The sequence below is a fragment of the Myripristis murdjan genome, chromosome 11 (assembly GCF_902150065.1).
Source record: "Myripristis murdjan chromosome 11, fMyrMur1.1, whole genome shotgun sequence".
NCBI classification, from domain to species: Eukaryota; Metazoa; Chordata; class Actinopteri; order Holocentriformes; family Holocentridae; genus Myripristis; species Myripristis murdjan.
In genome coordinates, this window is record NC_043990.1 from 1,224,098 (window position 1) to 1,239,466 (window position 15,369).

The following is a 15,369-nucleotide window of genomic DNA, read 5'->3' on the forward strand; positions in this document are numbered from 1 at the left end:
TATTTATTTCTTGTCTATGTGCACTACAGGGAGGTTGCAATTTTGTTGTGTGCCTGGTCATGCAATGACAATAGTGTCATTTCCATTCCATTCCAATTATGATGTGCTGACTAATTGATCCATCCTTCAGTCAACCAGTCAATCAGGTAGTCATCCAAAATCTAATGGCTGAACACTGCAATTCTCTCAAAGCAAAGCTGTGCTGGGTGATTACAGCAAATAGCTGAGGAGCAGGACTGACAAAGCTCCACCCACTCTGACTTAATTCTAACAAACTAGGAAACAGAGGCAGTCCTTCACCCACTGAAAACACACACACACACACACACTGAGAGATGGATAACAAGAGTCACCTTCAGAACAAACCCATAACTTCCACTGAGGAAGGAACTACAGGAGGAATACTGGGAACACTGGAATACTGGAATACCACTTTAACCTGCTGTGACCAAAACACTGAGTAGAGGAGCTCAAATACTCAAAGTGAAAGTAACATTGAGGGAACGTTCCAGAGCAGGGAGCGGTGCCACGTCTGAATTCCTGTTTGAACTGCCTGCCTGGTGAGTTTTTATCTTCAATCAGAGACGAAATGGCTTCCAGCTCAGAGGAGGATCTCTGCTGTCCTGTCTGTCAGGACGTCTTTAAAGATCCTGTCCTCCTGTCATGCAGCCACAGCTTCTGTAGAGCCTGTCTGCAGAGCTGGTGGACAGAGAAACCAATAAAAGACTGTCCAGTTTGTAAGAGAAGATCTTCAAAGAATGATCCACCTTGTAACCTGGCGTTGAAGAACCTGTGTGAGGACTTCTTACTGCAGAGAGATCAGTCAGAGCTTTTTTGCAGTCTGCACTCTGAGAAACTCAGGCTCTTCTGTCTGGACCATCAGCAGCCAGTGTGTCTCGTCTGTCGAGATTCAGAAACTCACACCGACCACAGATTGAGACCCATCAACGAAGCTGCACGAAACCACAAGAAGGAACTTGAGGAATCACTGAAGCCCTTCCAGGAGAAACTGGAGCTCTTTAATAAAGTTAAAGCAAACTGTGATGAAACAGCAGAGCACATTAAGGTCCAGGCCCGACACACAGAGAGGCAGATTAAGGAGGAGTTTAAGAAGCTTCACCAGTTTCTCCAAGAGGAAGAGGAGGCCAGGATGGCCGCTCTGAGGGAGGAAGAGGAGCAGAAGAGTCGGACGATGAAGGAGAAGACGGAGGCTCTGAGCAGAGAGATGGCAGCCCTTTCAGACACAATCAGAGCCATAGAGAAGGAGCTGAGAGCTGAAGACGTCTCATTCCTGCTCAACTACAAGGCTACAGTGGAGAGAGTCCAGCGCCCCCTGCTGGAGGATCCACAGCTGCTCTCAGGAGCTCTGATAGACGAGGCCAAACACCTGGGCAACCTGAGCTTCACCGTCTGGGACAAGATGAAGGAGGTGGTCTCCTACACTCCTGTGGTTCTGGACCCCAACACTGCCAACACAGAGCTCGTCCTGTCTGAAGATCTGACCAGTGTGAGACAAGGACAGAGACAGAAACTTCCTAAAAACCCAGAGAGGATTGGGGGTGTCCTGGGATCTGAGGGCTTCAGCTCAGGGACTCACAGCTGGGACGTTGAGGTTGGAGAAAGTCCTGGCTGGTTACTGGGTGTGATAACAGAGTCTGCCCAGAAGAAGAAAGATCCACAGTCTGGATTATGGACAGTAGTTCTCACTCAGGGTAAATATGCAGCCGTCTGTGAAACAGATAAAGTCACGACTCCAGTGCATAAGAAGCTCCAGAGGATCAGAGTTCATCTGGACTGGAACAGAGGACAGCTGACCTTCTCTGATCCTGATACTAACACACACATACACACCTTCACACACACTTTCACTGAGAAGCTGTTTCCATTGTTTGATACTAAACAGAAAGTGCCTCTGAAGATTTTACCAGGGCATGTCTCTGTAGGAGTGAAACAGCACAGGTAGAGATGATGCTGATGGTTTTAATTCTGGTTAAGATGATGATGATGATGATGATGATGATGATGATGATGATGATGTCATGCTGTATTGCAAGCCATCTGTTTTTAGCGTGAAAATGGCTCTTATTTGAAGAATTCATTATGTAAACATCAGAAGTAGATTTTATTTCCAGGGCAGTTTGATGTTTGCTCTGTAATCTGTGATGTCATCAAGTTGTGACAAAGTAGTCTTGAGACATCTGAGACAATAGTAGTACACTGACAAAATCAGAAATGTAGACATAACATGAAAAATATTACATATATATTAACTTTAACTTTAAATTAAATTAATATTTTTAACAGCAGGTAAAATGTCACCTTTCATGTTTTTTCAACCTCTAAAGTGTTAAATTTTTAGTTGATTGTCTTTATTCCGGGTTCTTAGTTTCCCTCGTCTCTTTGTAGTTAAATCATTGAAACTCCACCAGATCCTGACAGACTGCAGAGGTTATTACAACACAGAGCCTCAGCTCAACTCTTCATCAAAACCCAAAAACAGAAGCTTGTAGTTTATGATTCAGCAGCTTCAACATGCAGACGATCCTCTCTGTAAGAAAAAAGAAGAAGGCGTTAATCTGGTGGATCATCATTTCCATTCATTCATGTGATGCTGGTGATTTAGGAGCTGAGGCTTCCTCTGTTGTTGCAGTCACTAACCATCACTCTGCATAATGTCAGCTAATCAGGAACACATGGAAGATGAAAATGCTGAATATATACACTACTCATAAAAAGTTAGGGATATTTGGCTTTCGGGTGAAATTTATGGAAAATGTAAAATGTTCATGCTACAGTGATATTATATCATGAAAGTAGGGCATTTAAGTAGAAGCATACACTGGTGATTTCCTCATCTCAAACAATTTCTTGAAACAAAAGCCAACAACAGTGGTGGGTATACCACAACAAAAAATGTCAGTGTCAATAACTTGTCATGTGCCCTTGAGCATCAATTACAGCTTGACAACGACGTCTCATGCTGTTCACAAGTCGACTTATTGTCTGCTGAGGCATGGCATCCCACTCTTCTTGAAGGGCGGCCCTCAGGACATTGAGGTTCTGGGGTACAGAGTTCCAGCCTCTACACGGTGACTCAGCTGATCCCATAGGTTTTCTATGGGATTCAGGTCTGAGAAAGTGCAGGCCACTCCATCTGAGGTACCCCAGTCTCCAGCAGCCGTTCCCTAATGATACAACCTCGATGAGCTGGAGCATCAAACACCTGATGTGAATTTTGCCGTTAAACTCCTTGTTAGAGAACAGCAACTTGTGCAAAAAGTACTGAAACACTGAACAGTTGGACATGTGCATTCAAAAGTTCACAGAAGGTCACATTAAGTTCACCTGGAAAGGTTAGAATGCATTTTAGGTTCATCCTGAAATTTCACCCGAAAGCCGAATATCCCTAACTTTTTGTGAGTAGTGTATGTTAGCACTGTTCTCTTTCAACTGTCAGTGATTATTGTAAATCATATCTGGGTTATTCTGTTTCGTAAGCCAATAAAAGACGAATTTCAGAAGGATTAGTGTGTTGAGATTTATTGACTGTGATGTCAGCAGAATTTTGATCAGGGGCGGATCAGGATTATTCTCAGGTGGGGTACTCATGGTGTTTTTTTAACTTTTACTGTTTCACCATGTAAGGACGCTGCATACGGCATTTTCTTTTTGCATTGTCAACATTAAAATTTTGATATGCACTTGTTTCTGATATTCTCATCAACATCTGGCTCGTGTGTGCTCTTAGTAACCTCACCGACAGCAGCTTCAGGCAGATCAGGAGGGTGGGTATTTTGCAAGAATAAGACCATTTACAGCACTGTCAGTTTTCACATACAGCAATGTTTATCACTGATATTTTTAATAATGATAATAAATACTCTCATCTCTGTGCAGTTGATGCGATAAACCTTGAATTTCACAATAAATTAATCAGTACTGCACAGATTAACCATGACATTGAAAGAGTCCAGCGCCCTCTGCTGGAGCTCTGATAGACGAGGCCCAACACCTGGGCAACCTGAGCTTCACCGTCTGGGACAAGATGAAGGAGGTGGTCTCCTACACTCCTGTGGTTCTGGACCCCAACACTGCTGGTCCAACGCTCGTCCTGTCTGAAGATCTGACCAGTGTGAGACGAGGAGAGGGACAGAAACTTCCTGACAATCCAGAGAGGATTGACCTCCATGCTGGGATGTCCTGGGATCTGAGGGCTTCAGCTGAGGGACTCACAGCTGGGACGTTGAGGTGGGAGATAATACCGGCTGGTTCTCGGGTGTGTTAGCAGAATTGGCCCAGAGAAAGGGGGACATACATTCTGGATTATGGGTAACTTGGTTCTCAGGGGGTGAATACAGAATACCAGACAGTAACTCAGTATTTGATTTGTTGGTGAACTTCCCACATCATCATTGTTCAGCTCGTGATTAGCAGCACTGAGGTCATATCCTGTGTGCAGTGTTTTTAGCTGTTTGTTTCCGGTACTTTATAGATACAGAGTGTAAATATGACAAAGGTTCCTGATTGGATCTAACTCAGCATGTTGCAATTATATGATGATATTATGTGGTTATGCTGTTATATGATTCCAGCTCCTTAACATCCAGCGATGATTTCAGTTACCATGTGACTTAAATCAGCAAGAAATGTTTTTGTAGCAGTCCCCCGGAGTAAAAACGACTGAGAGTCTCAACTGATGCGTAGTTCTCTTTATTAATCAAGCTCCACTTCATACGACACCGTGAAAACTGCATTGAAAAAGATATGCAAACATTTCACAAAATAGCGCACCCACAAATAGCACACAAAAATATTATGTAAATAAATAAAATCGCTACACTAAAATTTATACACATGTAGTCATAACAATCAAACATACCTTGCTGCGCTCTCCAAGGAATGCACATATTAAATACCGTAGTCCTTCTTTCAGCCATAAATGTATGGAAGACAGGCAAAAGATGAAACTCAACAATGCAAGAAATGCGTGCGAGGTGACAATAAGCCAGCAGGCCCAAGCGAGGTGTTCACCTGCTGGCTGCCTTGAAAGCTGTGAACTACGGAGCTACCGGGACAAATTTCAAATGGCACAGGTGAATAGCTTCCGGGTCACACATAAAGGTCACTCAAAACAAAAAACAAAAAACACATTCAAAATGTTACAAAATAAATTACAGACATGCCCAGAAACAATCCCATATTATTATTGATTTCAAGTAAACAAACACAAAATCCCATCTAGCCTATATGGTCCTTTACAGTTTTGTACAAATGGCAGAGATACAAATTTCTCCACCAACAGAGTGCAATACAGCCACAACACATACCAAGTTTTAATTAAGAGACTAACAATTATTCATCCTTTATTTTGAAGAATATTGCAACATTTTCGGCAAAATAGCCTTTTCCCGACTTCCCCAGACTGAGACCAGTAATTAGGTCTATCATGGCATTCTCCAAATCCAACTGGTGAATCGCCCTGAATTTTGGTGTCAGGTTTATGTTGTTGGTCAGTTTGCAGGAGCCCATGACCTTTCCTCTAGTGCCACCAGCAGGACACAAATCCCCAGCAGGGCTCCTGCATTGAATAATATGCTTGTTTTCCCGGGTGTTGGATTTGTAGACAGTGCTAAACGGGGTTTGATCACACACTCAAAAAAATCACATTCTCAGTGAAGCCAAACTGTCAGACATCACTGGACATCAGATGGTTTGAACCTAAAATCCGATAGTGAATCAGAATTAGAATCACAAATTGGGTAAAAGCTGCTGAAACAGCCAACTGAACCAATGAAACTTAAGGAATCAAATCAAATCAAATCAAAACAAAACAAACAAAAAACTATTTAGAAAATTACTATTGTTACATTTTATTCATCATTAAATGGATCAATATCTCGCAAATACCTACAGTTATGATGTGCTGACTAACTGATCCATCCTTCAGTCAACCAGTCAATCAGGTAGTCGTCCAAAATCTAATGGCTGAAGACTACAGTACCCAGAAAGCAAAGCTGAGCAGCTGGTCTGAAAAAGCTCTGCCCACTCTGACTGAACTCTAACATAACAGGAAACAGAGGCAGTCCTTCACCGACTAAGAAAACACACACACACTGAGAGACAGACAACGAGATTCACTTTCAGAACAAGTCCACAACTTCCACTGAGAGAGGAACAGCAGGACGAATACTGGGAACACTGGAATACTGAAAATACCACTTTAACCTGCTGTGACCAAAAGACTGAGTAGAGGAGCACAAATACTCAACGTGAAAGTAACTCTGAGGGAACTTTCCAGAGCAGGAAGTGGTACAACGTCTGACTTCCTGTTTGAACTGCCTGCTTGGTGAGTTTTTCTCTTCTCTCAGAGACCAAATGGCTTCCAGATCAGAGGAGGATCTCTGCTGTCCTGTCTGCCAGGACGTCTTTAAAGATCCTGTGGTCCTGTCATGTAGCCACAGCTTCTGTAGAGCCTGTCTGAAGAGCTGGTGGACAGAGAAACCAATAAAGGTGTGTCCAGTTTGTAAGAGACGATCTTCAAAGAGTGATCCGCCTCGTAACTTGGCACTGAAGAACCTGTGTGAGGCCTTCTTACTGCAGAGAGACCAGAGAGCTTCAGCAGGGCCAGAGCTCCTCTGCAGTCTGTACTCTGAGAAACTCAAGCTCTTCTGTCTGGACCATCAGCATTCAGATCACAGATTCAGACCCGTCAACGAAGCTGCACGAAACCACAAGAAGGAACTTCAGGAATCCCTGAAGCCCCTCCAGGAGAAACTGGAGCTCTTTAATGAAGTTAAAGCAAACTGTGATGAAACAGCAGAGCACATTAAGGTCCAGGCCCGACGCACAGAGAGGCAGATTAAGGAGGAGTTTAAGAAGCTTCACCAGTTTCTCCAAGAGGAAGAGGAGGCCAGGATCACCGCTCTGAGGAAGGAAGAGGAGCAGAAGAGTCGGATGATGAAGGAAAGGACGGAGGCTCTGAGCAGAGAGATAGCAGCCCTTTCAGACACAATCAGAGCCATAGAGAAGGAGCTGAGAGCTGAAGACGTCTCATTCCTGCTCAACTACAAGGCAACAGTGGAGAGAGTCCAGCGCCCCCTGCTGGAGGATCCACAGCTGCTCTCAGGAGCTCTGATAGACGAGGCCAAACACCTGGGCAACCTGAGCTTCACCATCTGGGACAAGATGAAGGAGGTGGTCTCCTACACTCCTGTGGTTCTGGACCCCAACACCGCTGGTCCAACACTCGTCCTGTCTAAAGATCTGACCCGTGTGAGACGAGGACAGGGAAAGAAACGTCCTGAAAACCCAAAGAGGGTTGGGGGTGTCCTGGGATCTGATGGCTTCAGCTCAGGGACTCACAGCTGGGATGTTGAGGTTGGAGAAAACACAGGCTGGGTCCTGGGTGTGACAGAAATGTCCCCCCAGAGGAAGGGAGGGCTACTGCGTAGAAGTTGGTCAGTGGTGTTCGGTGATGATGAATATGCAGCAATGTCCACAATAGGTCCAGTTGGTTTTCTCCCAGTGCAGAAGAAACTCCAGAGGATCAGAGTTCATCTGGACTTGAACAGAGGACAGCTGACCTTCTCTGATCCTGATACCAACACACATATATACACCTTCACACACACCTTCACTGACAGGTTGTTTCCAGTGTTTCGTACTTCAGATGAAGTGCCTCTGAAGATTTTGCCAGGGAAGGTCTCTGTAAAAGTGAAACAGCACAGGTAGAGATGCTGCTGACAGTTTTAGTTCTGATGAAGATGATGATGATGATGAAGAAGAAGATGATGATGTCATGCTGTATTGCAAGCTATCTGTTTTTTACGGTAAAAGGGTAATTCTGTCATTTAAAGAATTCATTACATAAACATCATAAATAGTTTTTATTTCCAGGGCAGTTTGATGTTTCTCTGGAATCTGTGATGTCATCAAGATGTGACAAAATTGTCTTGAGATATCTATGACAAAAATAGAAGACCAAAAAAAAAAAAAAAAATGAAGACATAAAATAAAAAAAAAAATATTACATATAACCAGAGTGATATTTTTTCACTATATTTTTAAATGCAGGTAAAATGTCACCTTTCATGTTTTTTCAACCTCTAAAGTGTTAGATTTAATTGATTGTCTTTATTCCAGGTTCTTCCTCCTCCTCTTTGTAGTTAAATCATTGAAACTCCACCAGATCCTGACAGACTGCAGAGGTTATTACAACACAGAGCCTCAGCTCAACTCTTCATCAAAACACAAAAACAGAAGCTTGTACTTTATGATTCAGCAGCTTCAACATGCAGACAATCCTCTCTGTAAGAAAAAAGAATAAAGTGTTAATCTGGTGGATCATTATTTCCATTCATTCATGTGATGCTGGTGATTTAGGAGCTGAGGCTTCCTCTGTTGTTGCAGTCACTAACCATCACTGCATAATGTCAGCTAATCAGGAACACATGGAAGATGAAAATGCTGAATATGTATGTTAGCGTGGTTCTCTTTCAACTGTCAGTGATTATTGTAAATTACATCTGGATTATTCTGCTTCTTAAGACAATAAAAAAATAATTTCAGAAGGAAAAGTGTGTTGAGATTTATTGTCATCAGGGGTGGATTCAGATTATTCTCAGGTGGGGGTCCTCATGGTGTTTTTTAACTGTTTCACCTTGTAAGGACGTTGCATACGACCTTTCCTTTTTGCACTGTCAACATAAAAAAAATGTCCACTTGTTTATGATATTCTCATCAACATCTGGCTCGTGTGTGCTCTTAGTAACCTCACCGACAGCAGCTTCAGGCAGATCAGGAGGGTGAGTATTTTGCAAGAATAAGACCATTTACAGCACTGTCAGTTTTCACATACTGCAGTGTTTATCACTGTTATTATTTAATAATGATAATCAATACTATCAACTCTGTGCAGTTGATACGCTGAACCTTGAATCGTTAAAGGAATTGATAATGTGTAGACACGAACAATTCTGATGGATTGGGTCATTTTGAACTGGTTCCAAATGGGAACCACTTCTCGATTCCCAACCCTAGTAATGGTGTTATATGATTCCAGCTCTTCAACATCCAGTGATGATTTCAGTTACCATGTGACTTAAACCAGCAAGAAATGTTTTGTACAAATGGCAGAGATACAAATTTCTCCACCAACAAAGTGCAATACAGCCACAGCACATACCAAGTTTTAATTAAGAGAGTAACAGTTTTTCATCCTTTATTTTAAAGAATATTCCAACATTTTGGGCAAAATAACCTTTTCCCGACTTCCCCAGACTGAGACCAGTAATTAGGTCTAGCATGGCATTCTCCAAATCCAACTGGTGAATCGTCATGAATTTTGGTGTCAGGTTTATGTTGTTGGTCAGTCTGCAGGAGCCCATGACCTTTCCTCTTGTGCCACCAGCAGGACACAAATCCCCAGTAGGGCTCCTGCATTGAATAATGTGCTTGTTTTCCCGGGTGTTGGATTTGTAGACAGTGCTAAACGGGGTTTGATCACACACACACACACACACACACACACACACACACACAAAAAAAAATCACATTCTCAATGAAGCCAAACTGTCAGACATCACTGGACATCAGGTGGTTTGAGCCTAAAATCTGATAGTGAATCAGAATTAGAATCACAAATTGGGTAAAAGCTGCTGAAACAGCCAACTGAACCAATGAAACTTAAGGAATCAAATCAAATCAAAACAAAACAAACAAAAAACTATTTAGAAAATTACTATTGTTACATTTTATTCATCATTAAATGGATCAATATCTCGCAAATACCTTCAATTATGATGTGCTGACTAACTGATCCATCCTTCAGTCAATCAGGGAGTCATCCAAATCCAAATCTAATGGCTGAAGACTACAGTACCCACAAAGCAAAGCTAAGCAGCTGGTCTGACAAAGCTCCGCCCACTCTGACTGAACTCTAACAAACCAGGAAACAGAGGCTGTCATTCACCCACTGAGAAAACACACACACACACACACACACACACACACACACACACACACACACACACACACACACACACACACACCGAGAGACGGACAACAAGATTCACCTTCAGAACAAACTCACAACTTCCACTGAGGGAGGAACTACAGGAGGAATACTGGGAACACTGGAATACTGGAATACCACTTTAACCTGCTGTGACCAAAACACTGAGTAGAGGAGCTCAAATACTCAAAGTGAAAGTAACTTTCAGGGAACTTTCCAGAGCAGGGAGCGGTGCCACATCTGAATTCCTGTTTGAACTGCCTGACTGGTGAGTTCTTCTCTTCTCTCAGAGACCAAATGGCTTCCAGCTCAGAGGAGGATCTCTGCTGTCCTGTCTGCCAGGACGTCTTTAAAGATCCTGTCCTCCTGTCATGCAGCCACAGCTTCTGTAGAGCCTGTCTGCAGAGCTGGTGGACAGAGAAACCAATAAAAGACTGTCCAGTTTGTAAGAGAAGATCTTCAAGGAGTGATCCACCTCGTAACCTGGTGTTGAAGAACCTGTGTGAGGCCTTCTTACTGCAGAGAGATCAGAGAGCTTCAGCAGGGCCAGAGCTCCTCTGCAGTCTGCACTCTGAGAAACTCAAGCTCTTCTGTCTGGACCATCAGCAGCCAGTGTGTGTCGTCTGTCGAGATTCAGAAACTCACACCGACCACAGATTGAGACCCGTCAACGAAGCTGCACGAAACCACAAGAAGGAACTTGAGGAATCACTGAAGCCCTTCCTGGAGAAACTGGAGCTCTTTAATGAAGTTAAAGCAAACTGTGATGAAACAGCAGAGCACATTAAGGTCCAGGCCCGACGCACAGAGAGGCAGATTAAGGAGGAGTTTAAGAAGCTTCACCAGTTTCTCCAAGAGGAAGAGGAGGCCAGGATTGGCGCTCTGAGGGAGGAAGAGGAGCAGAAGAGTCGGACGATGAAGGAGAAGACGGAGGCTCTGAGCAGAGAGATGGCAGCCCTTTCAGACACAATCAGAGCCATAGAGAAGGAGCTGAGAGCTGAAGACGTCTCATTCCTGCTCAACTACAAGGCTACAGTGGAGAGAGTCCAGCGCCCCCTGCTGGAGGATCCACAGCTGCTCTCAGGAGCTCTGATAGACGAGGCCAAACACCTGGGCAACCTGAGCTTCAGCATCTGGGACAAGATGAAGCAGGTGGTCTCCTACACTCCTGTGGTTCTGGACCCCAACACTGCCAACACAGAGCTCATCCTGTCTGAAGATCTGACCAGCGTGAGACGAGGAGATGGACAGGAACTTCCTGACAACCCAGAGAGGTCTGGGGCTGTCCAGGGATCTGAGGGCTTCAGCTCAGGGACTCACAGCTGGGATGTGGAGGTTGGAGAAAACACAAGCTGGTTCCTGTCTTTGGTAGGACGCACCAGAGCATCAGAGTTCATCCGGTATGAAGAGGACGAGGAAGAGGAACGAATTTCCCTCTGGGGGACAAATAAAGTATGATTGATTGATTGATTGAATGAAAATTTTGCCAGGGAAGGTGTCTGTAACAGTGGAACAGCACAGGTAGAGATGCTGCTGGTGGTTTTAGTTCTGATGATGATGATGATGATGATGTCATGTATTGCAAGCCATCTTTTTTTTTTTTTTTTTAGGGTAATTAGGGTAATTCTCTCATTTAAAGAATTCATTACATAAACATCAGAAATAGTTTTTATTTCCAGGGCAGTTTCATGTTTGCTCTGTAATCTGTGATGTCATCAAGATGTGTCAAAAATAGAAGACCAAAAAAAAAAAAAAGATGTAGACATAAAATAAAAAATATTACATAACCAGAGTGATATTTTTTATTATATTTTTAACTGCAGGTAAAATGTCACCTTTCATGTTTTTTCAACATCTAAAGTGTTAAATTTAATTGATTGTCTTTATTCCAGGTTCTTAGTTTCCCTCTCCTCTTTGTAGTGAAATCATTGAAACTCCACCAGATCCTGACAGACTGCAGAGGTTATTACAACACAGAGCCTCAGCTCAACTCTTCATCAAAACCCAAAAACAGAAGCTTGTAGTTTATGATTCAGCAGCTTCAACATGCAGACGATCCTCTCTGTAAGAAAAAAGAAGAAGGCGTTAATCTGGTGGATCATCATTTCCATTCATTCATGTGATGCTGGTGATTTAGGAACTGAGGCTTCCTCTGTTGTTGCAGTCACTAACCATCACTCTGCATAATGTCAGCTAATCAGGAACACATGGAAGATGAAAATGCTGAATATATATGTTTGCACTGTTCTCTTTCAACTGTCAGTAATTATTGTAAATTACATCTGGATAATTCTGCTTCTTAATCCAATAAAAAAATGAATTTCAGAAGGAAAAGTGTGTTGAGAGCTACTGACTGTGATGTCGGCAGCGTTGTCATCAGGGGTGGATCCAGATTATTCTCAGGTGGGGGTCCTCATGGTGTTTTTTTAACTGTTTGACTGTTTCACCTTGTAAGGACGTTGCATACGACCTTTTCTTTTTGCACTGTCAACATTAAAATTCTGATGTCCACTTGTTTATGATATTCTCATCAACATCTGGCTCGTGTGTGCTCTTAGTAACCTCACCGACAGCAGCTTCAGGCAGATCAGGCGGGTGAGTAATTTGCAAGAATAAGACCATTTCCAGCACTGTCAGTTTTCACCTACAGCAATGTTTATCACTGATATTTTTAATAATGATAATCAATACTCTCATCTCTGTGCAGTTGATGCGTTAAACCTTGAATTTCACAATAAATACATCAGTACTGCACAGATTAACCATGACATTGAAAGAGCCCAGCGCCCTCTGCTGGAGGATCCACAGCTGCTCTCAGGAGCTCTGATAGACGAGGCCAAACACCTGGGCAACCTGAGCTTCACCGTCTGGGACAAGATGAAGGAGGTGGTCTCCTACACTCCTGTGGTTCTGGATCCCTGGACTTCTGGACCAGTGTGAGACCAGGACAGAAAAAGAAAGTTCCTGACAACCCAGAGAGGGTTGGGGGTGTCCTGGGATCTGAAGGCTTCATCTCAGGGACTCACAGCTGGGATGTTGAGGATGGAGACAGTCCAGGCTGGGTCCTGGGTGTGATAACAGAGTCTGTCCAGAAGAAGAAAGATTCCCAGTCTGGATTATGGACAGTAGTTCTCACTCAGGGTAAATATGCAGTCTTCTCTGAATCAGGTAACATCACGACTCTCCCAGTGAAGAAGAAGCACTGTTCTCTTTCAACTGTCAGTGATTATTGTAAATTACATCTGGATTATTCTGCTTCTTATGCCAATAAAAAATGAATTTCAGAAGGAAAAGTGTGTTGAGATTCACTGACTGTGATGTCGGCAGCATTTTGATCAGGGGCGGATCAGGATTATTCTCAGGTGGGGGTCCTCATGGTGTTTTTGAACTGTTTCACCATGTAAGGACGCTGCATACGACCTTTTCTTTTTGCACTGTCAACATTAAAATTCTGATGTCCACTTGTTTATGATATTCTCATCAACATCTGGCTCATGTGTGCTCTTAGTAACCTCACCGACAGCAGCTTCAGGCAGATCAGGTGGGTGAGTATTTTGAAAGTATAAGACCATTTCCAGCACTGTCAGTTTTCACATACTGCAATGTTTATCACTGTTATTATTAATAATGATAATCAATACTCTCATCTCTGTGCAGTTGATGCGTTAAACCTTGAATTTCACAAAAAATACATCAGTACTGCACAGATTAACCATGACATTGAAAGAGTCCAGCGCCCTCTGCTGGAGGATCCACAGCTGCTCTCAGGAGCTCAGATAGACGAGGCCAAACACCTGGGCAACCTGAGCTTCACCGTCTGGGACAAGATGAAGGAGGTGGTCTCCTACACTCCTGGACCCCAACACTGCTGGTTCAAGACTCGTCCTGTCTGAAGATCTGACCAGTGTGAGACCAGGACAGAGACAGAAAGTTCCTGAAAACCCAGAGAGGATTGACCTCCATGCGACGTCGGAGATAATCCAGACGGGTTCCTGGGTGTGTTAGCAGAGTTGGCCCAGAGGAAGGGGGACATACATTCTAGATTATGAGCGATTGGGTTCTCAGGGGGTGAATACAGAATATTCTCCCCATCCGATCCACACACTGTTCTCCCACAGTTTTTATGACTGGGCCAAACAGAGCTGGAGACCTGACGTGGGTGTCAGACAGGTTCACCACGTGTTTGGAGAGGCAGCACATGTTAGATCCCTGTTGGACTGTCACAAAAAACAGACCAGACAGTAACTCAGTATTTGATTTGTTGGGGAAATTTCCAGATCATCACCGTTCAGCTCGTGATTGGCAGCACTGAGGTCATATCCTCTGTGCAGTATTTTTAGCTGTTTGTTTCCGGTACTTCATTGATACGGAGCGTAATATGACAAAGGTTCCTGATTGGATCTAACTCAGCATGTTGCAATTATGTGATAATATTATGTGGTTATGTTGTTATATGATTCCAGCTCCTTAATATCCAGCGATGATTTCAGTTACCAGGTGACTTAAACCAGCAAAAAATGTTTTGTACAAATGGCAGATACAAATGGAGATACAAATTTCTCCACCAACAAAGTGCAATACAGCCACAACACATACCAAGTTTTAATTAAGAGAGTAACAGCTATTCATCCTTTATTTTAAAGGATACGCCTACATTTTGGGCAAAAAAGCCTTTTCCCGACTTCCCCAGACTGAGACCAGTAATTAGGTCTATCATGGCTTATCTCCAAATCCAACTGGTGAATCGCCCTGAATTTTAGTGTCAGGTTTATGTTATGTTGGTCAGTTTGCAGGAGCCCATGACCTTTCCTCTTGTGCCACCAGCAGGACACAAATCCCCAGCAGGGCTCCTGCATTGAATAATGTGCTTGTTTTCCCGGGTGTTGGATTTGTAGACAGTACTAAACGGGGTTTGATCACACACACACACAAAAAATCACATCCTCAGTGAAGCCAAACTGTCAGACATCACTGGACAGCAGATGGTTTGAACCTAATATCCGATAGTGAATCAGAATTAGAATCACAAATTGGGTAAAAGCTGCTGAAACAGCCAACTGAACCAATGAAACTTAAGGAATCAAATCAAATCAAAACAAAACAAACAAAAAACTATTTAGAAAATTACTATTGTTACATTTTATTCGTCATTAAATGGATCAATATCTTACAAATACCTACAATTATGATGTGCTGACTAATTGATCCATCCTTCAGTCAGCCAGTCAATCAGGTAGTCGTCCAAAATCTAATGGCTGAAGACTACAGTACCCAGAAAGCAAAGCTGAGCAGCTGGTCTGACAAAGCTCTGCCCACTCTGACTGAACTCTAACATAACAGGAAACAGAGGCAGTCCT

The 15,369-nt window shown here is 43.2% G+C and overlaps 2 protein-coding genes across 2 annotated transcripts; both read left to right on the forward strand.

The window, feature by feature from the left end:
• Positions 1 to 395: 395 nt before the first annotated feature.
• On the forward strand, positions 396 to 11,706 carry LOC115367789 (tripartite motif-containing protein 35-like). Its single transcript, XM_030063710.1, has 3 exons — positions 396 to 456; positions 528 to 2,069; positions 11,623 to 11,706. The coding sequence occupies exon 2, from the start codon at positions 590 to 592 to the stop codon at positions 1,961 to 1,963; it is 1,374 nt and encodes a 457-aa protein (XP_029919570.1). The 5' UTR covers positions 396 to 456; positions 528 to 589; the 3' UTR covers positions 1,964 to 2,069; positions 11,623 to 11,706.
• Positions 10,254 to 11,470, forward strand: LOC115367856 (tripartite motif-containing protein 35-like). Its single transcript, XM_030063813.1, has one exon. The coding sequence runs from the start codon at positions 10,310 to 10,312 to the stop codon at positions 11,468 to 11,470; it is 1,161 nt and encodes a 386-aa protein (XP_029919673.1). The 5' UTR covers positions 10,254 to 10,309.
• Positions 11,707 to 15,369: the final 3,663 nt, after the last annotated feature.